The 25,288-nt window shown below is 37.2% G+C and overlaps 5 protein-coding genes and 3 long non-coding RNA genes across 34 annotated transcripts in view; 5 read left to right on the top strand and 3 right to left on the bottom strand.

The window, feature by feature from the left end:
* Positions 1 to 5,758, bottom strand: part of LOC116924347 (replication factor C subunit 3) — a 41,644-nt gene extending 35,886 nt beyond the window's left edge. For all 11 annotated transcript variants that reach the window (XM_045174830.1, XM_045174827.1, XM_045174829.1 and 8 more), the window contains exons 1-8: positions 5,482 to 5,758; positions 5,251 to 5,416; positions 4,988 to 5,187; positions 4,782 to 4,900; positions 4,533 to 4,701; positions 3,539 to 4,453; positions 3,179 to 3,355; positions 3,024 to 3,113 (exon numbers count right to left, since the gene is read on the bottom strand). In XM_045174830.1, the coding sequence (XP_045030765.1) occupies positions 4,265 to 4,453; positions 4,533 to 4,701; positions 4,782 to 4,900; positions 4,988 to 5,187; positions 5,251 to 5,416; positions 5,482 to 5,706 (1,068 nt within the window). In that variant the 5' untranslated portion in view covers positions 5,707 to 5,758 and the 3' untranslated portion in view covers positions 3,024 to 3,113; positions 3,179 to 3,355; positions 3,539 to 4,264. The remainder of the gene's footprint in view (positions 1 to 3,023; positions 3,114 to 3,178; positions 3,356 to 3,538; positions 4,454 to 4,532; positions 4,702 to 4,781; positions 4,901 to 4,987; positions 5,188 to 5,250; positions 5,417 to 5,481) is intronic.
* LOC116924351 lies at positions 34 to 1,820 on the top strand. Its single transcript, XM_032930890.2, has 6 exons — positions 34 to 175; positions 507 to 618; positions 681 to 772; positions 863 to 968; positions 1,025 to 1,314; positions 1,383 to 1,820. The coding sequence occupies exons 1-6, from the start codon at positions 35 to 37 to the stop codon at positions 1,536 to 1,538; spliced, it is 897 nt and encodes a 298-aa protein (XP_032786781.1). The 5' UTR covers position 34; the 3' UTR covers positions 1,539 to 1,820.
* LOC116924350 (mitochondrial ornithine transporter 1) lies at positions 2,448 to 4,191 on the top strand. Its single transcript, XM_032930889.2, has 8 exons — positions 2,448 to 2,742; positions 2,809 to 2,877; positions 2,943 to 3,115; positions 3,181 to 3,330; positions 3,391 to 3,496; positions 3,562 to 3,639; positions 3,713 to 3,865; positions 3,929 to 4,191. Exons 1-8 carry the CDS (start codon positions 2,652 to 2,654, stop codon positions 4,051 to 4,053), a joined length of 945 nt encoding a protein of 314 aa, XP_032786780.1. The 5' UTR covers positions 2,448 to 2,651; the 3' UTR covers positions 4,054 to 4,191.
* A 965-nt stretch (positions 5,759 to 6,723) lies between the features above and the next one.
* LOC116934850 lies at positions 6,724 to 8,621 on the top strand. Of its 5 annotated transcripts, none has more exons than XR_006648569.1 (7): positions 6,724 to 6,904; positions 7,020 to 7,113; positions 7,173 to 7,310; positions 7,376 to 7,503; positions 7,571 to 7,626; positions 7,693 to 7,922; positions 8,453 to 8,621. It is a non-coding gene; the product is annotated as an uncharacterized LOC116934850 (long non-coding RNA). The 5 variants fall into 5 exon arrangements; XR_006648568.1 differs by having other exon boundaries at positions 7,173 to 7,204; positions 7,255 to 7,503; positions 8,453 to 8,608; XR_006648566.1 differs by having other exon boundaries at positions 7,173 to 7,204; positions 7,262 to 7,503; positions 8,453 to 8,605.
* Positions 8,622 to 9,322: 701 nt separating this feature from the next.
* LOC116925827 lies at positions 9,323 to 13,543 on the bottom strand. 12 transcript variants are annotated; one of them, XR_006648552.1, is made up of 10 exons: positions 13,389 to 13,543; positions 12,894 to 13,208; positions 11,907 to 12,808; positions 11,591 to 11,840; positions 11,437 to 11,514; positions 11,310 to 11,363; positions 11,076 to 11,245; positions 10,757 to 11,004; positions 10,566 to 10,688; positions 9,323 to 9,765 (listed from the first exon to the last, which is right to left on the bottom strand). It is a non-coding gene; the product is annotated as an uncharacterized LOC116925827 (long non-coding RNA). The 12 variants fall into 12 exon arrangements; XR_006648562.1 differs by lacking the exon at positions 9,323 to 9,765 and having other exon boundaries at positions 10,196 to 10,688; positions 12,894 to 12,935; positions 13,065 to 13,208; XR_006648557.1 differs by lacking the exon at positions 9,323 to 9,765 and having other exon boundaries at positions 10,196 to 10,688; positions 12,894 to 12,935; positions 13,053 to 13,208.
* LOC123473979 lies at positions 12,292 to 13,333 on the top strand. 2 transcript variants are annotated; one of them, XR_006648564.1, is made up of 2 exons: positions 12,292 to 12,433; positions 12,693 to 13,333. It is a non-coding gene; the product is annotated as an uncharacterized LOC123473979 (long non-coding RNA). The 2 variants fall into 2 exon arrangements; XR_006648563.1 differs by lacking the exon at positions 12,292 to 12,433 and adding an exon at positions 12,459 to 12,599.
* Positions 13,544 to 13,894: 351 nt separating the features above from the next.
* LOC116925910 (cytosolic endo-beta-N-acetylglucosaminidase) lies at positions 13,895 to 18,217 on the top strand. Its single transcript, XM_045175729.1, is given in 11 exon segments — positions 13,895 to 14,330; positions 14,410 to 14,428; positions 14,493 to 14,641; positions 14,697 to 15,000; positions 15,122 to 15,500; positions 15,564 to 15,778; positions 15,852 to 15,974; positions 16,039 to 16,206; positions 16,283 to 16,476; positions 16,775 to 16,918; positions 16,990 to 18,217. Coding segments are annotated over 9 exon segments (1,671 nt in total). The 5' UTR covers positions 13,895 to 14,131; the 3' UTR covers positions 16,398 to 16,476; positions 16,775 to 16,918; positions 16,990 to 18,217.
* Positions 16,324 to 18,147, bottom strand: LOC116925911 (tetraspanin-15). Its single transcript, XM_032932667.2, has 4 exons — positions 18,006 to 18,147; positions 17,618 to 17,836; positions 17,179 to 17,520; positions 16,324 to 17,114 (listed from the first exon to the last, which is right to left on the bottom strand). The coding sequence occupies exons 1-4, from the start codon at positions 18,066 to 18,068 to the stop codon at positions 16,986 to 16,988; spliced, it is 753 nt and encodes a 250-aa protein (XP_032788558.1). The 5' UTR covers positions 18,069 to 18,147; the 3' UTR covers positions 16,324 to 16,985.
* Positions 18,218 to 25,288: the final 7,071 nt, after the last annotated feature.

The following is a 25,288-nucleotide window of genomic DNA, read 5'->3' on the forward strand; positions in this document are numbered from 1 at the left end:
TTATTGCAAATTTTGTAAATTTTTGTTGTTCGTCATGGAGTTTAAAGCATTTTTGGTTATTACTGGAATTATTGTCTATTCTTTTGAGTCATCCGTGTTTGGAATGGAAAACAATGTTATCATTTCAAAGGGTTACGTCAGCAAGCTTTGCAGTGATCGCTGCCATCAGTCAACGGTAATAACACTTGTTATTTGCGTGTGCAAAAGTTACTAGTAATAGAAATGGCTCATTGGAAGACTGAACATTGAAAAAGTTTTGTTTCTTATGAAAAGGCTGTAAGAACTATAGTGGTTTGAGTTTTATGCTAGTATCTAGGTAGTGACAAGTTTTTTTTTATTGTTGTGCATTTTTTAGTCCCTTTAGGTCCTTACGCTGGTAACTTGCTTTTGAGTCAGCAAAATTCTTGGTCATTCTCTATGACCAGCACTGATAAAAGTTTTAAACTGTAGAATTTATATATTTTATGTGTATTTCTAAAAAAAAATTCATACTTAAAATTGTGCAGGAAACAGCTTTGGTAGAGGACTGTGAAAGGGGCTGTCGCTTCTTTGAGTATGCTGAAACCGCAGACCTAGTTGATTTTAATGAAACTGCTTTTCATCTTCTCTGTGTCAGCAGTAAGAATTTATTTTTATTTTTCCATTGGAATAAGTTTTTTAGCAGTTTTCGTTGTTTGCAGATTGTAATGAAGCTTATGTTGTTGAAAAAAACCGTGATGTTTGTATTTCTGGATGCAACTTTGCAAAAAAAGAAATAGACAATATTATGGAGGTAAGATCAGATATTTTTATGCCATTTGTGGGAAAATATTGTGAACCTGCTGATTAATCTTTCTTTCTCCTGTTTTTCCAATGGTTGTAGATGAGTCATCATGTTCTAGAAGAGGCTGAAAAACAGATGAATTTTTTAAATTCCATTATAGGAATGGTTTCTTCTACATTTTGGTCCACGGAGGATGCTGAAAATGGTAAATGAGCGTTGAATGAAGTTTATATATTTTGTCAAATGTTATTTCCCTTCTAGATGTTCCCAAAGATGTGCAACAGCGCACTCTGGTCTCTGGCCAGTTATTGGACCTTTTAGGAGACATGCCTACTCAAGGAAATAAACTGGATGACAAGTTGTCTGCAGGTGATGTGGAAATAATTAATTTAATGGGAGATGAGATGTCGTCAGTCGATCCTGCTGAAATTTCTCTTTGCGCAACTCGGTTGTGGCTACACCGTTTGTCGTTTATCCTAATCGTGATGGGGTCCATTTCCTTGCTGTTTATTAGCATTTTCTATATACTTGCCTTCATGAAACACAAGAAAGTAAGCGTATATCTTATGTTCTTGTCCTTTGCATTTCCTTATTATGATTTTTTAAATTGTATGTGCAGTCCAAAGAGAACCCAGAAGCTACAGAAAATGGTGATTTTACGAACTTAGATCCTCCAAGTTACGAAACCCTAATCAAAAGTGGATACATTGTTGTGGCTGACAACTATTTAGCTCCTCTCCACGACGAGAAGAAAGAAAAAATATTTTTGGCCTAATTGGCTCGATCATCTTATTCCTGTATGACGCGTTTCTTTTTAAAGAAACAATTCGTACCCTAAAGAGAAAAAGCCATTATTTGTCTGTCCAGGGAATCGAGATGGGAAGGCGCCATTGATTTCCTTTTGTTAGTCAATTTTCCTGCTTCATTTATACTGCGCATTTTTAAAATTTTTTTGCAATAACTTGGATGAAAATTGTTGTTCGACGTCCAACAAGTTTCAATTTAGTTTCCACTTTTTTGCCCGGTACATTAAAAATATACAGTCCTTCTTATCCTTTAGAATAGTACGGTTGTTTGATTTACGTCGTGGTCACCTAGATCTTCATTTGAAGTGATGCTAGCTCTCATTTTTCTTGATATTTGTTTCGAAAAGAAATATATTGGGCTATAGAAATCCCGATCCTTCCATAATGTCTCTTTTCAGTTGTGTCATGAATTAAGACTTACATAGTCCAAGTCTTACTTTATGGTTGTATGTTTAATAAGCATGTACACAATGTGCCCACCTATAGGCTATAGCTACGTAATCGTGCTACCAATACAATGCATAATTTGACAATGCGTAGGACAAAGCTTTTGAAACCATCCACACAGCTGCTGCGCGATTTGGTTCGGAACATTTTCGTATTCGTAACCATCATTTATATGACATGAAGTTCTTTCGCCTTCTCCTTTTTAGACGACATTGATGTAAAAACCGATGCCCATTATTGCTATGATTGTTTGTATTCAACGTGAACCTTCGCAGCATATATGTGAACAATGAAAAAGACACTTGAAAATTTGTGAGTTGAATTGCCTTGAACGAGTTGTAAGGAAGGAAATTCTTGTGAAATTAACAAAAAATATAAAAAATAAAATAAAAAAAAATAAACGTCAGAGTCACCTAGTGTTCATTAGTCGCAATACTTTCAAGGTCGGCTAGACGGCTACGCCGGGTTTAACCATTTTTAAAGTTGGTTTTCAGTTTTGGGATATCTGCCAAGAAATACAATAATGCTCAAATTGCCCAATGCAGTGAATTAGTGCAAAGAGTTGTCCCCTGTTCCCATATATATAGATCGCCACGAAGAAAAATTTTGAGAAGCAAAGATTTACTACGTATATAATGGAGTCTTCATCTAGCGCAAAACTTCAAAATAGTAATGAACGAAGCAAGTTCCGTGAAGCAACTGTTGACCTCATTGCAGGATCACTTGGTAATAGCTATTACCTTTCAAATCCAACTTAGTGCCCTTTTCATGTTTATATTTTTTTGTAACCAGGTGGGGCGGCCAATGTTTTTGTTGGACAGTCGCTGGACACAGTGAAAGTGAAAATGCAAACATTCCCAAGTGAGTATATTAAATATATGTCACAGTAATGTTCGTTTTAACTTCTTTTAATTTTTTACCTGCAGCTCTATACAATAACATGTTTAGTTGTTTCAAAACAACCTTTGCAAAAGATGGAATTAGAGGTCTTTATGCAGGAACAATACCAGCTTTGGCAGCCAATATTGCAGAAAACTCAGTTCTCTTTGCTGGATATGGGGTTTGCCAAAAAGCTGTTGCTTGGGCCATTGATATACCTGTAATAGCATATAATTACAAAAAAACTCATCTTGTGAATTTAATTTGCTTGTTATATCATTACAGAAAGTACAAGATCTTAGCCCTTTGGCTAATGCATCTGCTGGTTTTTTTGCAGCATTCTTCTCCTCCCTTACTTTGTGCCCCACAGAGTTAGTTAAATGCAGGTTGCAAGCACATCAGGAAACACAAGGTTTGGGTAATGGAAAATCTAAGGTCTGCATAACTCTTTTACTTGCTTCTGTTACCAGATAAAGAGAAAATACATTATTACAGGTGAGATCTGTAGGCCCTTGGGTGATAACAAGAGAAATAATAAAGAATGAAGGATTGAAAGGAATGTTTCGTGGCCTTGTCCCTACTTTCGCAAGAGAAATGCCAGGTAACAAAGAAAACTGAATTCAAAAATTCTCTTTAAAGTTACGTGATACTGCAGTCCATGTACAGGATATTTTTGTTTCTTTGGTGGCTACGAGCTGTGTCGGCATCTTCTCACTCCACCCGGCAAAACCAAAGACGAAATAGGTTTGTGTAGTTTTCAGTTTGTCATACCGTTGATACTATACAATAATAAAGAAATTATTATTTTAATGTAAAGGTGCCATTAGAACAATTATTTGTGGTGGTGTTGGCGGAATTTCGTTATGGGTTGCAATTTTCCCGTTTGATGTTATCAAGAGCCGTGTGCAAGTCAGCCAGGCAGCATCCCAGCCCATGATGAAAATGCTCTTCCACATTGCCCGGACGGAAGGTGAGGCTGGATCTTTTTCATATTTTCTGCACTTAACGTAATCAATGGTCCATTATTGTTAAGGTGTAATGGCTCTGTACAATGGATTAGGTCCAACAGTAATTAGAACGTTTCCTGGAACGGGAGCCTTATTCCTAGCCTATGAGACAAGCCGTAAATTCATGAACGAATTCTGTGACAAATTCTAGACGAACAAATCAAAATAATACATGTAAGAATAAGCAGATACTGTCTGAGTTAAATCATTTCTGTTTGGTCAACAAGGCAACAGCTTGAATTGTACTGTAATGTGCTTGTTGAACAATAAGAAATTCAGAAGAGTTGAATTGATGTCCAAGTATGTAATGCGCCTTATGTTGGAATTTTCTAAGTAAAGGGAAAATGTAAACCACTCTGGTATTACATCATATTTGCGAAGCTTTCTTCCAAAAATCTTTTATAGATAGCCATGAATTTCGCAATGAACGCCTCAATGTGAAAGATAACTTTGCTTCCAAGACACAGACGGTGTTCATAATATGCAGCCATTGAAGTTATTTCAGCCTTTAATTGACCATCACAGTTTTTTAAAATTTCTCCAAGCAGTTTCTGGAAAGAAAAGAAGAAAGAAAGAATGAAAAAAATTAATAAAATTATGATGCCTAATTGTCAACAAAATTAGTTTCACCTTGATTATCATTTCCGGGGCAATACAGTGGGATAAGAGTTCATAGATTCTTCCTCGCACTTCTAATAAAGCTTTTGGACTTTGTTCGGAGACCATCTTTTGTCCTGTTTCTCGAAGATAGACTTCCCAGTCGGGCTCGACTATTTCTTGCTTGGCATTAAACGGATATCTAAAATGTACGGCGTAGCAGGCGTTACTAATAAGCAGTCCAAAAGGTGTTGTCCTCAAATATAGAAATACTAAACTTACTGCTGTACTTTGCAAGCCTCTAGCATTAGTAGAGCTCTTCGGAGATTCCGTTCAGATTTTTCTGCTAAACGTATGGCGAATTCATCAGGTAAATTAATTCCTTCTTTTTTGCTTACCATCTGTTCTGACAAAACAAATCATTGAAAGTATGTGACTCTTGGTATTAACACATTAGCAGATTATATCTAATTTATATTTTTAATAACCTGTAAGACTTTGATGACATCCTCCTGTGTAGGAGCTGGAACTCTTATCCCAAGACACCTGCTCTGAAGCGGTGCAATTATTTTTGATGTTGAGTTAGCACACAGGATCAAACGGCAGGTAGTCATATATTTTTCCATTGTTCTTCTGAGGGCATGCTGTGCATCTTTGGTTAACTTATCCACTTCTGTCAAAACAACAACTACAAAAGAATTTTTTTTAGATATTAAAACACAATTTTTCTGCTTTCATGAAAAGTAAAGACCTTTGAATTCCCTCTGGCCACCAATATCCAACTGTTGTGCTTGAGCAATATTCTTGATCATTTCTTGGATGACAATCCTGTCATAAATCCCAGCATCATTTGGGTTCACTTCAATATGATAGTTACTTGCTACTGTCATAACCTCTATTTTCTTGTTGGATGGGGTCTATGGGAGGTGAATTCCAAAATTTTCAACTTGACGTCAGACAAAAATATACTGAAAGTGATTACAGTAAAATTTTGGTGTTCCATTCGTAGCTTCTCCACTCCAGGTCCATAGAGTTCCCTAAGAAGAGCCATGACCCTGGTTTTTTTTCCGGCTCCAGGAGGACCATAAATGAGCAGATGAGGGAAATTTCCTTTGGCAACCATTTTTTCCAAGCGCTCGGCTTGTTCACGATGATAATCTAGTTTTGCAAGAGTGCTGGGACGATATTTATCTACCCAAAGACTCATTTTGATTGGAAGTTTATACTCTGAAGCAAACGAGAAAATACTAAGGAAAAAAATATAATTTTAATCAAAGCCAAACTGAGGTAAGCAGCAACAGGCAACAGTTTCAGACTTTCAGCATAAAAGGGAAGACCGACCCTAACTCTAACGGAAGCACAGGAACGGTTCATAAGAAATTTTCCCAAATATGAAATAATTCACATAACTGAGCTAACCAGGGCATTTGGTCAGGTCCACTTCGTTGTCTATGCTTTCAGAGCCCAAAAGCAGACAATTTCTTTTCTTTCGCGCTTTTTTCATTTCGGAGAGCTACGTTGCCATATTAATGTTGGTACGCAAAGTTGTAAAAGTTTAAGACTAGACCAGAGCCAGAGCAGAGTAATAGAATACAGTAATTCAAACGCCACGAAAAGCGGAGACAAGGACAAAGTAAACTTACTATAACCTATCGGCAAATAATCCCTCGAATAAAATGCGGTCCTGGACTCCTGGGATAAAATTGGCTTAGTTGGTGAGAAAAACATTTCAAATTCGTTTAGTGACCACTTGGTGCCAACTCAACTTTTTCTTTCTTGTAAAACCTGGCGCCATGGGTTTACCTTTTCAGCGTCCATTGAATATATTATTTTTTTGATAATGAAAAACCATTGGGTTATGAAAATCTTAAATACCTGGGTGTACATGCATAACTTCAAGTTTTCCAAGTCTCAATGTAGTGACAAAGATGAAAATCCTTGCTAATTCTTTGAAACTACACGGCGTCATCTCCAGTTCTCTACAACCTTAAGTGTTCATAGCGAAAGGTTTCCAAAATGATATAGAACTTGTTGTCTGTACTAGTCTTGTGTTACAATTTTGATTGTCCATGTGATGAAGAAAATCGCTTTGTTGTCTTTTCATAAACTCTGTAGTAGACATGTTGGTGTAAGATGCACAATTCAAGTTCGAGCCCAAGATCACCAAGGGTAACAAAAATGAATAAAAATTCAAAAGCAAAAAGAAAACTTGAGACAAAAGTAAAGAAAAAAAAAGAAAGAAGTTGCAATGCCATCTATCAAACAAATTTAACAATCAAGTGGATTTGAACATCTCACCTCAGAGGAGTCTACTAAATATTGAATTTGTCGATCGATTGTTAGGCTTGCCTATTTCGATCGCCATCAAACAGTTAATGGCGACGCGTGGTTGTTATGTACACAAAGTAAAATGGCAAAATCAATTCACTAAATAGTTAATTATTGTGTCTGAAACTGTTTCAGACTGCATCAATTAAAATTTACACTTCATTTATTTTAATTTTCGTTTTTTTTTTTAAGTCATATTATCAAATTCGTGTTCTCATCATAGTTCAGCTGCCTTCCCTTTCCGGTTACAATGAAGAAAAATCGTTTGAGTCGAAAATATTAAAAGGTTGGACAGAATTATGTGTTCTTATTGATATGTCTCTTAAAATCCTTATGTATTTATAGAACTTACTGGAATTTGTCACAAGAATGGAGAGGTTTGCAGAAAAAGACTTATATTCCAGAAACAACTCATTAATCATTTCAGAGAGCAGGGCCAAAGGATATCGTTAATACATCCCAAATGATTAACTGTGTCCGCCAGTAAGCTTTGAACGATAAACAAGAACTTCATGGTTTTGAAGACTGAAGTTCTCCCTTGTTGAAAGGACATTCCAAAATCTCCATTGCCACAAGATAAAATTTTTATTCTAAACTGATGCCCACAAAATCTATTTACACACAATTGGGTGGATGTGAGGGTTGCGTGGATATTGCCGTCAATACTGCAGAACAGGTGCACTTTTGGTCTTAATGTTTATTGACCAACACAATTATCTTCATAACCCTCTTATTTTTTAAAGGAACATGAAACAACTGCTTGTACAGTCCTTGGAAGACCTTGCTGCCAATACGATAGGTTCTCACTAAGTTACCATTTTAAGTGTTTTTGTGATGATTATTTGAAATTTGCATTCCCTTTCAGAAGCTCCTGCCAGAATTGTATAAGGAACATACCAATTGATGAATATTTGTTTCATATAAGCTATAAAAATAAGAATTATTTTATCCTTATTTATGTTTTCTTTTTCCTTAATGTAGATTTATAGTAACGGTGGATTTCAAAAGGTTTCTGGAATATGTTGCCGAAAAAATTGTAACGATTGCAAGCGTGAAATTGAGTTTAACGCTTCAGTCACATTCCCTTGTATTACGGTATTAATTATTTAAAAAATTGAAGTGCATATCTGGGCTCCCTTCTTTTCTGTGGTCCCGTTTCCCCTTGACTCATAATAAGCCCGTAGGGGGTCATGCCCCTACTGTACGGTATATATAAAAACAACATATATCGAGGTTTGGAGGGCTCTGGCCGGAAAGGGGACGTGGGGGTCCTCATAGTTCGATGAAATGCTTATGGAGGGCTATGTCGCTACCCACAAATCCGAATTAAAGGTTAATCGCTCCTGTAAAAATGTTCCAAATCTTCAGCTCTTCTTCCGGCTTCTCTTAGCCAAGCACTGGGTAATCTCCCCGGTGAGTCAATTGAGGCAGTGTCTCCCCCTGCCTTGGTTGACAGCAATTTTTGAAATGGTTATTTAACCTTTTAAAAGTTGCAAAATATTTTATCATGTGGAGAATTATCAATACAAATTTTGTTTTACATTAATTTTGAAAAACTTATTTGTCATATTTTCTTTGTGTTCGCACTCTATAAATTCCTGACATTTTCACTTTTTTCTTTTAAGGATTGGACTCTGAACATTGCTGAGATGGCCACTGATGTGCAGTTTTGAACTGCGAATTCCCGGATTGCCTTTGAATTATTGCCGATGACATTTTAATCCTGATGTTGGTAGTTATCTGTTGTACGTAGTTGAACCTCATATTTACCAGAGTTTTGTTTATCTGCAGAATAATTTTGTATACAATCTTTGTATATATCGGATTATATGGTGTATTGAAGTAGTTTCACAGAATTTAATTCAACTCTTTCGGGTATCGATCCCCCAACTTTCGGTGTGCATTGCCGATGCTCAACCGTTGAGCCATGAGTTATATTTAGCACTAATATTAGAAGGCACGAAAAGATAATAAAGGTAATTTTTATAGGCTCGTAAAACTATGTGCTAACCTGAATGACGTTACATAAGGATCATAGCTCTGTGGCAGAGCGTTGGTGTACGGATCTAAAGGTCTCGGGTTCAAATCCCGGTGGAAGTTAAAAACATTAAACGAAAGAATATTGTATTGAAATCCTATTAGATGGATTTATTATAGACATGTTAGTAGGAAATTGTCTAGAATCATGCTACAAAAATTATTCTAAGTCCAAATTTGTTAACACCATAAACACGAAAATGTAGACAGTATGTAAATATGACTTATAGCTCAGTGGTAGAGCATCGGCACGGTACGTCAAAGACTAAGGGTTCAATTCCTGAAAGAGTCAATCGAATTATTAAAGAAATCAACAGTTTGGTTGAATGAATATATATTACAATTTGATGTACACTTAGTATTGATCAAGCATTATGTATGAGATCTCTCGACTGGAGATGACAATGGTTAAAGTCCATTGCTAAGTGTTCAAGTAACAAAGTACTCAGTCACGCCGATAAATCGAAACAATTTATTAAAATTTATTATTGGGAATTGTATTAAAGAATGCCAAAATATCCGTCCCATTGCTTCGCAATGGGGAAGTTTCTCGACCCGACTGGCACCTGGGAAGGTAGACCCCTGGGAAGGTTGAAAGCCCAGGACATCAGGAACCTACGTGGAATCGAACCACGGACCTTCGAGTTGCTAGTAGGATGCGATACCTTCCTGGCAACCCCCCCTATATCCCCCCCAATGATATTTGATCCCCTATGTAGAACTTTGCACAGTTACCTTAATGTGCTATAGATTTAGATTCTAATGTAGTAACTCTTATAGCTCAATGGTAGAGCGGTGGATTGGAATACGATATATCCTGGGTTCGAATCCCGTTCAGGTGAAGTGGAATTCAGTGTCCATGATGGATTACATGTAGATGCATGTAATCTTAATATACAATCTATGGAGACGAAAACTGAAATAAGAATTATTTTAATTGTGGGGTTAGCAACAAATAAGAATTTGAAAAGAATTAATTTTCATAATGTGTGTTCAACTATACATTCTTCTACTAAGTTGTAATTTTCCAGTATATGCGACTTCTAGCACCGTTGTAGAATAGGACTTTTAAACTTAAAGAGTTTTGTAACTCGTAAATCGGAATTACTTTACAATAGAAAGCAACTTGACTCTTTTGGGAATCGAACCCTAAACCTTCTTCGTACCATTCCGATGCTCTACCGTTGGGCCATGAGCCATACATTTTAATTTTAACTTTTACCAGGAGTTTAAAGGTAACTTGTTCAAACTTGTGATAATAATTTGGAGTAGCCCAAGGTAAATTATTAAAACACTTGTTAACTGTCATTGAATAACGTCAATAAACCGAATCAGCAAATATTACGTACTTTTTACCTCAGATGGGATTTGATACAAAAACATACAACGCCGAAATCCAATGCTCACCCATTAGGCCTTGATTCGTATATATACACGCACAATACCTTCTAGTTGCTTAAAGGCAACAGTTCCCCACTTGTAAATTATTGAAGTATAGGCGATGTAAACGAAATAAAGCATTCGACAAAGTTAGCCTTTCAATCCTGTAAGGATTTAAACCCAAGAAGCGATACCAAAACAGATTCCGAACGCTAATTGGATGGAGAATCTACATAGCTATCTAGCAGAAATTTTTTCCAGTCAGGTTTCAAAAATAAGACCGAAAAAATAAGCAACCATCCAACCCCCTTTTTTTTTTACCTATTAATATAAAATACAATATTTAGATATGAAATTCAGGGCGTAGGTGGCTAGAACCTTCCAGATTGGTTGTGTCTAATCACAGCTCAGTGCTACGCCATAGCTTTAAATCCGGCAATCTCCCTGCAAGGAAGAGAACAATTTTCATAAAACTCCGCCAACAAAACGCCTAAATTGCGAAGCTCTTATACCTGAACAACAACATTGCGAATAAGCAGTAGCGTGGCAACATTCTGGTTGCAACTGGACAACTCTTCCAGAAGATGACGCTCTTCTTCCGACGTCGCGATTTCAATCCAATTAAGCAAGGCACGCTCCTTTCCTGCCATGTTGGCAGCATAATCAACCATCATATGAATCAGCACTTACGTCTCACCGATATCATTTTTCAATGCTTCGACCGTTTGGGTTCTGCCCGATGGTAAAATTCCGCCGCCAACTGTTCAAATCGAGTAGTACGTACTTCAAACGAAATATATGAATTTCTTATTTGTTTCGTTACTTCCTCACCTCCGTCGTCTGCTGTTCTACGACCATAACAAACCTGGAAGCTTTTGACGATGGAAGTTTCTAGGTCGGAGAACCAAGAGGGCAGCTCTTGATAACCATGGGCTAAATGGGCCATAATTACAGTCACTGTCAGCTACAATTAAAGTGGCGTAAGGGAGATTCCTACGAGACTAAAAATTCAAAAATCCTTTGAAAATAGTATTGATTTTAAGCGAACATTTTTTATTTATTTACCCTCGCGGGTTAACAATTGGTTGAAGGGAATGAACGCCTTTTTTTTTTACAATGCTGAAAATATGTTTGCAGCTTTCCTTTAAAATCGTGAAAAATTTAATATTGCAGACGTTCTAAGTTTTATTACCACGAATATGACGTTCTAGTAATTCTGCGAGCAGATCGAGCTAGCGACCTAAGGCTCTTACTTCATCTTTAAGGAAGTCTGTTGGGGAAAATAGCGAAATGAGTAAAGATCTTACTGGAATGCCATAATGCAGGTAACACCTTAATGTAATTACCTTTAAGGGGATATTTCATCAGCAACACAGTTCAACATAGGATACCCTAAAGAACAAGATTAATTGGTGGCAAAAACAAAAAAGATTATCAATTTATGTTTCAATTTACTTAAAGAAACAATAAAATAATTTTGGGGTATTTCAGGGTTTAACTTTCTGAAGTGAAAATTACATTTAGTTTCACCCTAAACTTTGGTTTTAACTAATCCAGACTTTTTTGTCGAACAGTCTTGCCAGAAGCTCCTTTTTCCTAAAACATATTTAACTATTTGGTGAATTGATTTGATAATACCCTCTTTCCATTTATCTAACATACCTTTTTGCAAAACTTATGCTATGTTTTTTCTGTCTCAAGATATTTGGCCAATTTGAACATTTGTCAATTAGATTTCCACCCACGGATGAGTACTTAACATTCCAGCCTTAATACCTAAACAATGTAAGACTAGGACATTAATTTATATAGCATTAAGATTAATAAAACACTGTTCAGGCTTCAGGTTCCTGTCTAAGAGCAAGGTGATAATAATTCCTGGATGATGAAAATAGCTCCTAAATCCAATGTGGTTTGGCTCTCAGCTGATGGACCGGAAGACCGTGCATCATTGCCGTATCTTACAAAGCGCCGATAATTAATTGGTTTTTCCCTACATAGAAGCTGATAGAAGCAGTCATAGAACGTTCTATGACTGATAGAAGACAGAACTAGCAAAGGAATATATAAATGTTAAATTTCCATCATCAATTCCCACCAGTTAGATTTGGATCAATTAAATATGTCATATTTAATCCGCGGGGAAGGAATTCAGCGAATGCGAGAAGCTTATCTTGCATCATCAATGTGTAAGAAAACGCTTTAAATGGATGATTTCATTTAGTGATAACAAATTTTCGGTTGCTCGTAAACGCTCTTCACTTTTAAAACACCTAAAGATTGCAAAAATGTTAGAAACTTACAAAAAAATATTTTAAAAAAATACTAACAGGCAATCCCAATTATTCAATAGAGGTAAAACCTTCAAGACTTGCTTTTTGACATTTACCTTTTGTCGTGACATTAACTTAGGCCTCGTACTTAACTTTATTTACTTGACTTTCTTAGGTATTTCGGAAAAATCACGATTGTACAAATTTTGTGCTACAACTGGAATATGGGCTAGTTTAATATGCTGAGGCTCTCAATCTCTAGGCTGAGTCCTTGCTCACAGTTGTGTTAATCTATTAGAAGAATTAAAAATTTTTATTGATTTAAACATACAGCATGTCATCTAAAATTAAAAGAATAAAATAGAAAGGACATTACCAAATGCTGATTTGCTAGAAATTCTGCCTGGAAAATCTCATACTGCCGCATGTAAAAATCATTGTCCGTTGGTTGTTACACATACATTTAAAAACAAATCAAACATTATTCAATGGTGGGTTTTGTAATTTCTATATAATGAAAATCAAAATTGCATACTCATATTAATACCCTTATTATTTGAACCAAAGGAGTCTTCCCGATATTTAAAGCTCAACTTCTTCATGAAAAAAGACAGGCTTCTTGTGGCATCACTCACTACCACAGAATGTAGATGTCCTTGCCAACACACCACATTAAAAGCATCCCAAATGCCTGAAAAAAAAAATTAGACAAATGTACACATTTAGTGGGAAATCGTTATTATGCCTAATAATATCTGTAAAAGTTTCAAAAATTTCATTGTGATAAATAATACAGGGAAGAACTGCCTTCTTTAACTTAAATTTTTTTAGCAAAAACAAAGTGCTTGTTAGAAACAAAAATAAATAAAACCTGGTAGTCAAACCAAAATTAACGCGATGCTCTCAATTAAATTATTTCCAATATTCCAAAGCGTGGTGCCATGGTATAGGCAGAGTAATAGAATACTGGTGTAGCCACGCTTATGGCGGGCCCTCCCATTGCCTTTTTGGCCTGAAAGTCTTTCTGGCCCATAACGAAAGCGCCACAGCGGCTGTGTTGTGAACTTGTGATGTATTACGTTTTCGCTATGTTTTCGCTCATTTTCGTCGTCTGTACTTCAGAAAGTAAACACAAAGTGGCTAAATTAATTAGTTTGAAAAAATGTATGTATAAACATATGGGTTGTTATAACAATAACAACCCTTAAAACTCAATTCATAGGTGGCGTTACGGTTATGGGACACTTAAATCGATATCTTGCCTCATTTTCTCACAATCGATACGCGAAATTGGCAACAACTTTTGGGAAAAAATCCGAGAGGGGGAGATAACATGGCCGTGGCTACACCAGTATTCTATTGCTCTGCTAGCACTAGACCAGAGCAGAGTCACTTGAGCCTGGTGTACTTCATGCCCCGACCCGAGACCCTCGTTTAAAAAAAAATAGTATTTCCCGTAAGAGGGAACCCCGTTTTCAACGGAGCTTAAGGCAGCATTGCGTTCACCAGCTGCAGCACCCAAACAACAACAAACAAACAAAATTACGGAATTAAATGGTCTCATATGTGGAAAGTGTATATTTGATTCGAAAAATAATAATTTCCAGCTAAATAATGAGCGAGGAATTTTGCGAGAAGTCGTTATCAGTTCCAATTCGTTCGCTTGAGGAATTGAAAACCTGGAAGCCTCTCACTGATCGTACGAGATCCCAGTTTGTGCAGCAATGTTTTACGGCTACTGGACCTGGTGGAAGTTTCAGGGAACAGTATACAAAAAATGTACCAAAAACTCTTATCTGTCATGATATGAAGGGTAAGGTGGTCATTTCATATGATGAATTATTTCTTTATGCTTTGTGAGTATTTAATGCCAACTTAAAATTTTTAAAAAGGTGGATATCTTGAAGACAGGTAAATAATTAAACATGTTCATGTTAATTATCTTAAATCTTAATGTTTGTTCTTTTGATCTAAGTTTCATTGAAGGATGTTCAAACGCTGAGGCATATAGTTTCATTCAGTGGGGCATCATTGATATTTTTGTCTACTTCAGCCATCATTTCATTACCATTCCCCCACCCTGCTGGGTCCATGCAGCCCACCTTCATGGAGTCCCTATTCTGGGTAACTTGCATAAAAAGTTTGATTATCTTTGTGCTTGATTTATTTTTCTGCGTAGGTACTATAATCACAGAATGGGATGAGGGAGCTGCCACTTGCTCAAAAATATTTTCATCTAAAGATGCAGTCAATGAATTTATCAATTCACTAACTGAATTAACACTGTACCATAATTGTGATGGCTGGCTTATCAATATTGAAAACTCATTGGAAGAAACGCTGATAGATAATGTGCTTTACTTTCTCCGTCGCTTAAAACAAGAACTCGTTTTCGCTGGAAATTGCGGTAAGATAATCTGGTACGATAGTGTTACCAAAGACGGAAAACTGGATTGGCAGAATGAGCTAAATGCAAAAAATAAGTAATAACTATTTGTAGTCTTTCTCTTATTTTGTCTCGGCTCATGCCGTTTTAAATTATTAAATATATTTTAATCATTTTTACCTTTTTTTTAATACATATTTTGAATTTTCCATGTTCAGAGACTTTTTCGATTCCTGTGATGGGATCTTCTTAAATTATGTATGGAAACCGATTGATTTGGCGAATTCTGCAATTCTGGCAAAAGAAAGAATATTCGACGTGTACGTTGGCATCGACGTTTTCGGTCGGAACTGCTTCGGAGGCGGTGGATTCAATACGGATGCAGCCTTTTCAGTTGTTAGGCAGTACAATCTTTCTGCCGCTGTTTTTGCTCCTGGCTGGATTTATGAATGTCACCCGATTGAACAATTTAAGGAGCTAAGCTTCAAATTTTGTTCTCTTCTGTTTCCCTACATGAATTTGCATGGACCAAACTCGTTACCTATTCGTACAAGTTTCTGTCCCGGATATGGTCAAGGCAAGTACGACAGTGGACAGGTAAATTGTTTTGTTGTTAACCAACTATCAAATTCATAGATCTCGATGCGTCTATTTTTCTAGTTGGTAGACAACAAGCCTTGGCATAACATGTCTCGCCAACAGTTGCAGCCCTGCCTGGCTGCTGTTCGCGGACTTTTTGAAATTAAAGGAAACACTTGTGACATTTTAAAATGTGGATCCACAAACACTTTTTGAAAACAGGACGTGTGTGATACTGATGCGTTTAATGGTGGAGGATGCTTGAATATTCAGAGCTCCACCGATGCAGTGTTTCCGTAATTAAATTATTTAATTTCTACGTGGGAGTTTCTCATGTCACCACACTTTGCATTGTGCAATCCTTTATAGGCTTTTCTTCTGTGAAATTCCTGTCATTCGGCCAATGACATTGGCAGTCATCTTGAAAACGAATAGCAAACAGCCTTTGCTCCTCAAATTAGGTTTTATGCTATCCAACACGTTCCCCATAACGTAAGTATTTTCTAGCTGCGGTACTTTTCTAGAACATTGGAATAACTCGCCTTGTGTTATCTAGAAGTATGTCCTGTCCTCTTGTTCCTCGCGTGGATCAATTTTGTTCGGCTGCAGATGACGAACACCAATCCACTCCGATTGTTTCTTCATTAGAATTTGATTCCCGTTGCAACTTTTTGGATGGAAGCCTTTGTCGCTCTATGACAAATTCTTCCGGCTGGGATATAAGGTTTGTTATTGGCTTTTGTTCATCCATACGGAATTCATAGTTATTCTGATGATAATTTTCCGTTCGGCAACACAAGACTATTTCAGATTAGGCTGAGTGAGCAAGTTGTAAACAGCGTACAACTAAAAAGCATTTGTATTGAAAGCCAAGGTGAAACAGATTGCAAAATCGGCTATTTGTGCTGCTTCTGAACTGGAATTTATACTGTCAGATACGTGGCATTAACACGTCCTAGAAGAAAAAAGAAAGCATGCCAAAACATGCTAAAAGGTACGTGTTTTTTTTTTAATTTTTTTTTTATTTTTGTATGTGTTTCTTCCCGTCAATTTCTCTATCATGCATGCACACACTTTTGCCTCATTAGTGTTTTTAGATCAAGTTTTATTGTTTGTTCAACTAAATCTAGCTGTCACGGTAACAGTTCCGTCAGCTGTAAGTTGACCCTGCTTTCTTTGCCATTTCTTGTTTTTTCAAAATCGTCATTGGAATAAAAGTTTTCTTTGGGGAGGAAGAGAGGGGCAGACCTCTTAGGAATTCTGTAATGTAAATATTTTTTTACTTGTTTCAGGCATGTGCGACCTGCAAACATTAATGAAAACATGTCAATGCAAAATATTAATAACATATATCAGATCTTAATTTCAAAACTGTCATTTAAAGATACGTGCTGGGAAGATTCCGGAAAAGATCAAGGTTTTCTGCATTTGATACCGTAAGTTAAATTGCAAAAGTTCACAGGAGGAATTAAACCTAAACTGCGTGATGGTAATTTCTATTTTTTAGATTCTACAGCATAAAGCTGTAGACAACAATATGGCAGATAAGTCAAGACATCCAATAAGGATAAAAAATGGCAACGTGAATCCGGAAACGCGCTCACTCATATCTGCGATTTGTGGAATACATCCCTATCGGAAAAACAAAATAAGTTAAAATTATAGAAAATAGATTAAGCGCAGCAATAGTAGTTACCTCCGTAACAACTATTCCATTTAAATCCTCCCATCTCATTAACTGAAAAGATTGATCTCTCAAAAACTGACGACACTTTTCTTGTTGATGAGAATCACAGCATGACGCTGTCACAATTTGATTTTCTGTGGCATATTTTAGTTCCTCTAGATTGTTCATCCTATGAACTAGACAACATCCAAGAGTTGCTCGAATTTTATCCACAAGATCTTTCGAAGTTTGATTATTATTGTAATCGGCCATGTGCTCGCTCAGCAAGTCTTGCGGAATTTTGGAGAAACGAAGAACTATTATACCACCAACAATTACTAATGCAAGATTTAGGGATGCGAAAACAAGATACTGGCAGAAGAAGAAAACCGTCCAGTGCAGAAGAAGATCAATGAAACCAAAATAGGTATAATTAATTAGAATTGTAATCGGGATTTTGTAATCTTACGTAAGAAACGAGGCATATTTTGTCGCCGAAAGCTCCACAGAAACCGAAGAAACTGAGGAATATAAGCAGGATACTGATTAATGTCGCCATTACGAGCATTTTCAGACTAGCGTTGTTGTCCAAGTCGACCATCAGTTTATTAGTTTCAGATTCTTTTCTAAATTCTTGTCTCTTTACTATGGAGCATGCAGAAAACGCCAGAAGTGCCATACCTGTCAACTGTATTTTCAACACATATTTAGTTAATTTAATGACAAGCACATCATCAGGAATAATGTTTTAACGCATGATTTTTAAAATTCTCTGCTGAAGCTTTCATTCTCTTCGTTAACTTAATAACGAGACGGATGCATTTTACGCCAACTTAAGATATTACGAAACAGTTTACCATGAGCACGACATTGACTCCGAGAAAAGTCAATCGTAAAATCTTGGGAAAACGAAATTCCATTGGAGTCACTTTTCAGAATTATTATTGAGAATTATTTATTATATAACCACGTCTGAATGCCACGACAAAGAAATGTGTTTGACACAGTTATATTGTAATATCAAACGAACACCCGTTGTGAAGAAATACAGTACATATAGAAAGGTTTACATCGCTGTGTTAAGTTAGATTATATTATCAGGAAACCGACCTGTGGTTTCCGGAAATGTTGGTTCAGGAAACTGTCAGGAATCGGCGTAGGCTATTTAATAAATAACCGTTAAAGCAGTTTATCTTCAATATTATAGAATATAGTACGTTATATGCTACAATTAATTATTAATAATAATTAGATTGTTATTATTTTATAATAATAACAAGTTGTTTCAGTAGTCGAATTTTATCGAAAATGAAATAATGAAATTTAGAGTCGTAGCTCGCCGCATTGGTATCGCATTGGACTGCGATGCCAAGGGTAAGCTGGCCCTGGGATCAAATCCGGTCGGCCCGAGTTCCCGACGACTGGGCCTTAAACAAGAAACCCTGGCGATCAGGGGCTTCTTTCGATAACTTTTAGTTAAATTGATTCTGTCCAAAATTTAATTTTAAGAATTTTGAGCCTAGCCAGGGATTTTTTGGTGCAAAATCCATTTCTTAAGGAAAGTTTTTGCTTGTTCAGTGGTCGCCAACTCTTTTCCAGCGTGAACCTCAGGAAATTTTTTTCGTTTGCCTTTTTTCTATTTCCGTAATTTTTAATTTTTCCCAAAATACCGTAAATTTCCGCAATACCCTTACTTTTCCCAAAATTTCCGCAATTTCCCATTTTTCCGTGATTTTCCTATTTTTCCGCGATTTCTACTATTACCCTCCGGATAAACCAAGAGAAAATGGAATCAAATTAAAGAAAATGATTTCATTTTATTTTATTTATAATATCAAACCACATAAAAAACAAAAAAATTGTGGTAGGCGGGCAGAATAAGTATAATGGGGGTTGTAATCGGAATCGGCTCAAAATAGTCGATTGATTAGGTTTTACCATGAATTGATTAGTTGCAATTGTCGGGTTGCACAAACCCCGATTTAGCCCCGAAAGCCCCACCCCGATGCCCCGAAACGTAAACCCCGATTGGGAAAAAAGTGCCCCGATATGCTCGTGATTGATCCCTAGTTGTCATATCGTAGTTGTTTAATTATAGTGATCATATGAGACGGCAGATTTAGTCCAATCTTCCTCAAAAGACAGAAAACGTCCAATTCTAGATTATTCATAGCGACATTTTCAAGTATTTACGTCATCTGTTATATTTAATATCTTTCGATTACAGAGTTGTTATATAGCTACACAACAAAAGAATGCTCCCAATAATGTCGTTTTGTAAAAAAATATTCCAATTTACCAACAGATCACGAGGAATTCACCTGTAGTAAACCCGAATTTTTTCAAACGAGCTATATAATCATCCAAAAAACTTTATCGGACGTTTTAAGGACACTTATTTTTATTTCTGTTATTTCCTTAAATTTCCGTGGTTTACCTAAATTTCCGTGATTTCTACCCTTTTTCCGTTTTTTTCTCTTAGGGTCGAACCTCGAGAAATAGAGTCGGCGACCCCTCCCTTGTTCCAGAGTTACCACTTGCCTCATGGTTCATTAGCGTGATGGAATTTGGATGCTATTATTTGCGGTTGATTATTACAATATAAAGCCCCTTGGGCGCCTTCGGGATTTAAGGTTAGTTTTAGTTGTTATAGTTGCTGTTTTCCAATTTTGTTTACATAAGAAATAGTGACATCGAGTTTTTTAATTTTTAATTAGAAAAAAAGTACAAAGGTGCAATCGGTTTTCAAAATGTTGAAGCACCCCAAACAGTACAAAATGGCCGATTGTTGACTTTGTTATATACGAAAAAAGGATTCTAGTTGTCACATAGTTTAACAACTAAGACAATAAAATGGCGTGAATTATCATTTGTTACCTCTTTCATCATTAAAATCTATTAATTTCAGCTTAACAATATCGTTAATGCTGTTTTTTCGCTTTCCTTCATTCCTATTGGTGGAAAAAATTTCGGCACATAAATTTCGGCACATAAATATTTTTAACGTGCGGCTTACGGTTGAGGAGTCAAAGTGGATTTTCAATTTTAGCCGCATTTGCCAACTTTGAAACCGTACATGCTAGAACAATGGGAATGGTCTGTATCGACGCAGAATGCGAAAATTAGTCGAAATAACATCATTTTAAAACTCGTTTGTGTGAATTTTTGAAGAAAAAGGGGGAAAACCGTTTTAGGAGGAGTTGCTCGGTTGTGTTGGAAAAAGGATAATTGTAAACGCGGAAGCGGGCGCGAAGCGCCCGTCTGCCGCAAGACGTCACCGTTGATTTTTTTGGTTCAGGTAAATTGTGAATCTGACTCTAGGGCTTCATCGGGAAGGAGGAGGGGAGCTCGGCATGGAAATATTTTCAAAGGGCGACTAACGGTTGAGGAGTTATAGCTCATTTGCTAACTTTTGGAAAACTTATGCAAAATAGCTAACTTTTGAACGACGCATCGTTTTTTAACGGGAATGGTCTACATCTACGCAGAATCTCTAAATTAGTAGGAATCTATGCATTTCAATATTTCAATATCAAAGATTCGTGAGAAATCAACATTTTACTACAGTGAGAACTTAGGAAACCTTATGCAAAAAAGCTAACTTTTGAACCATAAATCGTAGAGCAACAGGAATGGTCTAGATCGACGCAGAATATCAAAATTAGTCGAAATAACATCATTTTTAAACTTGTTTGTGTGAAATTTTGGAGAAAAAGAGATAAAACCGATAATTGTGATTTTTAGGAGGAGGGGCTCGGTTGTGTTGCAATAAGGATAATTGTAAACGCGGCAGCGGGCGCGAAGCGCCCGTCTGCCGCAAGACGTCTCCGTTGATTTTTTTCGTTCAGGTAAATTGTGAATCTGACTCGAGGGCTTGATCGGGAAGGAGTAGAGGAGCTCGGCGTGCAAATATTTTCACCGGGCGGCTATCGGTTGCGGAGTTATAGCTAATTTGCATATTTAGCCGTATTTGCTAACTTTGGAACCGTCCATGCTAGAGCAACGGGAATGGTCTAGATCGGCGCAGAATGTCAAAATTAGTAAGATTCTATGCATTTCATTCGATGAACTCTGAATATTCGTCGGCAATAGCCATGTTTCTATGATGAGAACTTGTGAATGCTGCAATGTGTTTTTCAACTTTTGAACCGTTCATCCTAGGACAACGGGAGTGGTCTAGAAAGATGCAGAATTTGTTTTATAATACGTTCCGATGTATTTCGTAAAGATTTTGACCGCAGTTTTGGCGTAGTAACGAGTTTTCTCTCGGAAATTCGCAGTGAAATTTTTCGTTCAGGTAGTTCACAATTCCAACACCAGGGTAGTGTGGGGCCCATAGAGAAGAGCTTGCCACATAAATATTTCCTCGCAGCGACTTGTAATAGAGCCACAAAATCGATTTTTCTGAAAATTCCGGAGTCAAAATTTTCATTCAGGTAAATCGTAAATTTGACGTTAGGAAAATGTGGGGCACATAGGGAGGAGCTTGCCACATGAATATTTCCTCGGGGCGACTTGTAATTGAGCCACAAAATCGATTTTTCTGAAAATTCCGGAGTCAAAATTTTCATTCAGGTAAATCGTAAATTTGACGTTAGGAAAATGTGGGGCACATAGGGAGGAGCTTGCCACATGAATATTTCCTCGGGGCGACTTGTAATTGAGCCACAAAATCGATTTTTCTGAAAATTCCGGAGTCAAAATTGTCATTCAGGTAAATCGGAAATCTGACAGCACCGCATGGTCGGGAAAGCAAAAAGCGGTTCGGCACATAAATATTTCAATCGTGCGGCTTGCGGTTGAGGAGTTAAAGCGAATTTTCAATTTGAGCCGCAATTGCCAACTTTTGAACCGTACATGCTAGATCAATGGGAATGGTCTAGATCGACGCAGAATCTCAAAATTAGTCGAAATCTATGCATTTCAATATTTAAATATCAAAGATTCGTGAGAAATCAACATTTTACTACAGTGAGAACTTAGGAAACCTTATGCAAAAAAGCTAACTTTTGAACCATAAATCGTAGAGCAACAGGAATGGTCTAGATCGACGCAGAATATCAAAATTAGTCGAAATAACATCATTTTTAAACTTGTTTGTGTGAAATTTTGGAGAAAAAGAGATAAAACCGATAATTGTGATTTTTAGGAGGAGGGGCTCGGTTGTGTTGCAATAAGGATAATTGTAAACGCGGCAGCGGGCGCGAAGCGCCCGTCTGCCGCAAGACGTCTCCGTTGATTTTTTTCGTTCAGGTAAATTGTGAATCTGACTCGAGGGCTTGATCGGGAAGGAGTAGAGGAGCTCGGCGTGCAAATATTTTCACCGGGCGGCTATCGGTTGCGGAGTTATAGCTAATTTGCATATTTAGCCGTATTTGCTAACTTTGGAACCGTCCATGCTAGAGCAACGGGAATGGTCTAGATCGGCGCAGAATGTCAAAATTAGTAAGATTCTATGCATTTCATTCGATGAACTCTGAATATTCGTCGGCAATAGCCATGTTTCTATGATGAGAACTTGTGAATGCTGCAATGTGTTTTTCAACTTTTGAACCGTTCATCCTAGGACAACGGGAGTGGTCTAGAAAGATGCAGAATTTGTTTTATAATACGTTCCGATGTATTTCGTAAAGATTTTGACCGCAGTTTTGGCGTAGTAACGAGTTTTCTCTCGGAAATTCGCAGTGAAATTTTTCGTTCAGGTAGTTCACAATTCCAACACCAGGGTAGTGTGGGGCCCATAGAGAAGAGCTTGCCACATAAATATTTCCTCGCAGCGACTTGTAATAGAGCCACAAAATCGATTTTTCTGAAAATTCCGGAGTCAAAATTTTCATTCAGGTAAATCGTAAATTTGACGTTAGGAAAATGTGGGGCACATAGGGAGGAGCTTGCCACATGAATATTTCCTCGGGGCGACTTGTAATTGAGCCACAAAATCGATTTTTCTGAAAATTCCGGAGTCAAAATTTTCATTCAGGTAAATCGTAAATTTGACGTTAGGAAAATGTGGGGCACATAGGGAGGAGCTTGCCACATGAATATTTCCTCGGGGCGACTTGTAATTGAGCCACAAAATCGATTTTTCTGAAAATTCCGGAGTCAAAATTTTCATTCAGGTAAATCGTAAATTTGACGTTAGGAAAATGTGGGGCACATAGGGAGGAGCTTGCCACATGAATATTTCCTCGGGGCGACTTGTAATTGAGCCACAAAATCGATTTTTCTGAAAATTCCGGAGTCAAAATTGTCATTCAGGTAAATCGGAAATCTGACAGCACCGCATGGTCGGGAAAGCAAAAAGCGGTTCGGCACATAAATATTTCAATCGTGCGGCTTGCGGTTGAGGAGTTAAAGCGAATTTTCAATTTGAGCCGCAATTGCCAACTTTTGAACCGTACATGCTAGATCAATGGGAATGGTCTAGATCGACGCAGAATCTCAAAATTAGTCGAAATCTATGCATTTCAATATTTAAATATCAAAGATTCGTGAGAAATCAACATTTTACTACAGTGAGAACTTAGGAAACCTTATGCAAAAAAGCTAACTTTTGAACCATAAATCGTAGAGCAACAGGAATGGTCTAGATCGACGCAGAATATCAAAATTAGTCGAAATAACATCATTTTTAAACTTGTTTGTGTGAAATTTTGGAGAAAAAGAGATAAAACCGATAATTGTGATTTTTAGGAGGAGGGGCTCGGTTGTGTTGCAATAAGGATAATTGTAAACGCGGCAGCGGGCGCGAAGCGCCCGTCTGCCGCAAGACGTCTCCGTTGATTTTTTTCGTTCAGGTAAATTGTGAATCTGACTCGAGGGCTTGATCGGGAAGGAGTAGAGGAGCTCGGCGTGCAAATATTTTCACCGGGCGGCTATCGGTTGCGGAGTTATAGCTAATTTGCATATTTAGCCGTATTTGCTAACTTTGGAACCGTCCATGCTAGAGCAACGGGAATGGTCTAGATCGGCGCAGAATGTCAAAATTAGTAAGATTCTATGCATTTCATTCGATGAACTCTGAATATTCGTCGGCAATAGCCATGTTTCTATGATGAGAACTTGTGAATGCTGCAATGTGTTTTTCAACTTTTGAACCGTTCATCCTAGGACAACGGGAGTGGTCTAGAAAGATGCAGAATTTGTTTTATAATACGTTCCGATGTATTTCGTAAAGATTTTGACCGCAGTTTTGGCGTAGTAACGAGTTTTCTCTCGGAAATTCGCAGTGAAATTTTTCGTTCAGGTAGTTCACAATTCCAACACCAGGGTAGTGTGGGGCCCATAGAGAAGAGCTTGCCACATAAATATTTCCTCGCAGCGACTTGTAATAGAGCCACAAAATCGATTTTTCTGAAAATTCCGGAGTCAAAATTTTCATTCAGGTAAATCGTAAATTTGACGTTAGGAAAATGTGGGGCACATAGGGAGGAGCTTGCCACATGAATATTTCCTCGGGGCGACTTGTAATTGAGCCACAAAATCGATTTTTCTGAAAATTCCGGAGTCAAAATTTTCATTCAGGTAAATCGTAAATTTGACGTTAGGAAAATGTGGGGCACATAGGGAGGAGCTTGCCACATGAATATTTCCTCGGGGCGACTTGTAATTGAGCCACAAAATCGATTTTTCTGAAAATTCCGGAGTCAAAATTTTCATTCAGGTAAATCGTAAATTTGACGTTAGGAAAATGTGGGGCACATAGGGAGGAGCTTGCCACATGAATATTTCCTCGGGGCGACTTGTAATTGAGCCACAAAATCGATTTTTCTGAAAATTCCGGAGTCAAAATTGTCATTCAGGTAAATCGGAAATCTGACAGCACCGCATGGTCGGGAAAGCAAAAAGCGGTTCGGCACATAAATATTTCAATCGTGCGGCTTGCGGTTGAGGAGTTAAAGCGAATTTTCAATTTGAGCCGCAATTGCCAACTTTTGAACCGTACATGCTAGATCAATGGGAATGGTCTAGATCGACGCAGAATCTCAAAATTAGTCGAAATCTATGCATTTCAATATTTAAATATCAAAGATTCGTGAGAAATCAACATTTTACTACAGTGAGAACTTAGGAAACCTTATGCAAAAAAGCTAACTTTTGAACCATAAATCGTAGAGCAACAGGAATGGTCTAGATCGAC

Source organism: Daphnia magna, linkage group LG6 (assembly GCF_020631705.1).
Source record: "Daphnia magna isolate NIES linkage group LG6, ASM2063170v1.1, whole genome shotgun sequence".
NCBI classification, from domain to species: domain Eukaryota; kingdom Metazoa; phylum Arthropoda; class Branchiopoda; order Diplostraca; family Daphniidae; genus Daphnia; species Daphnia magna.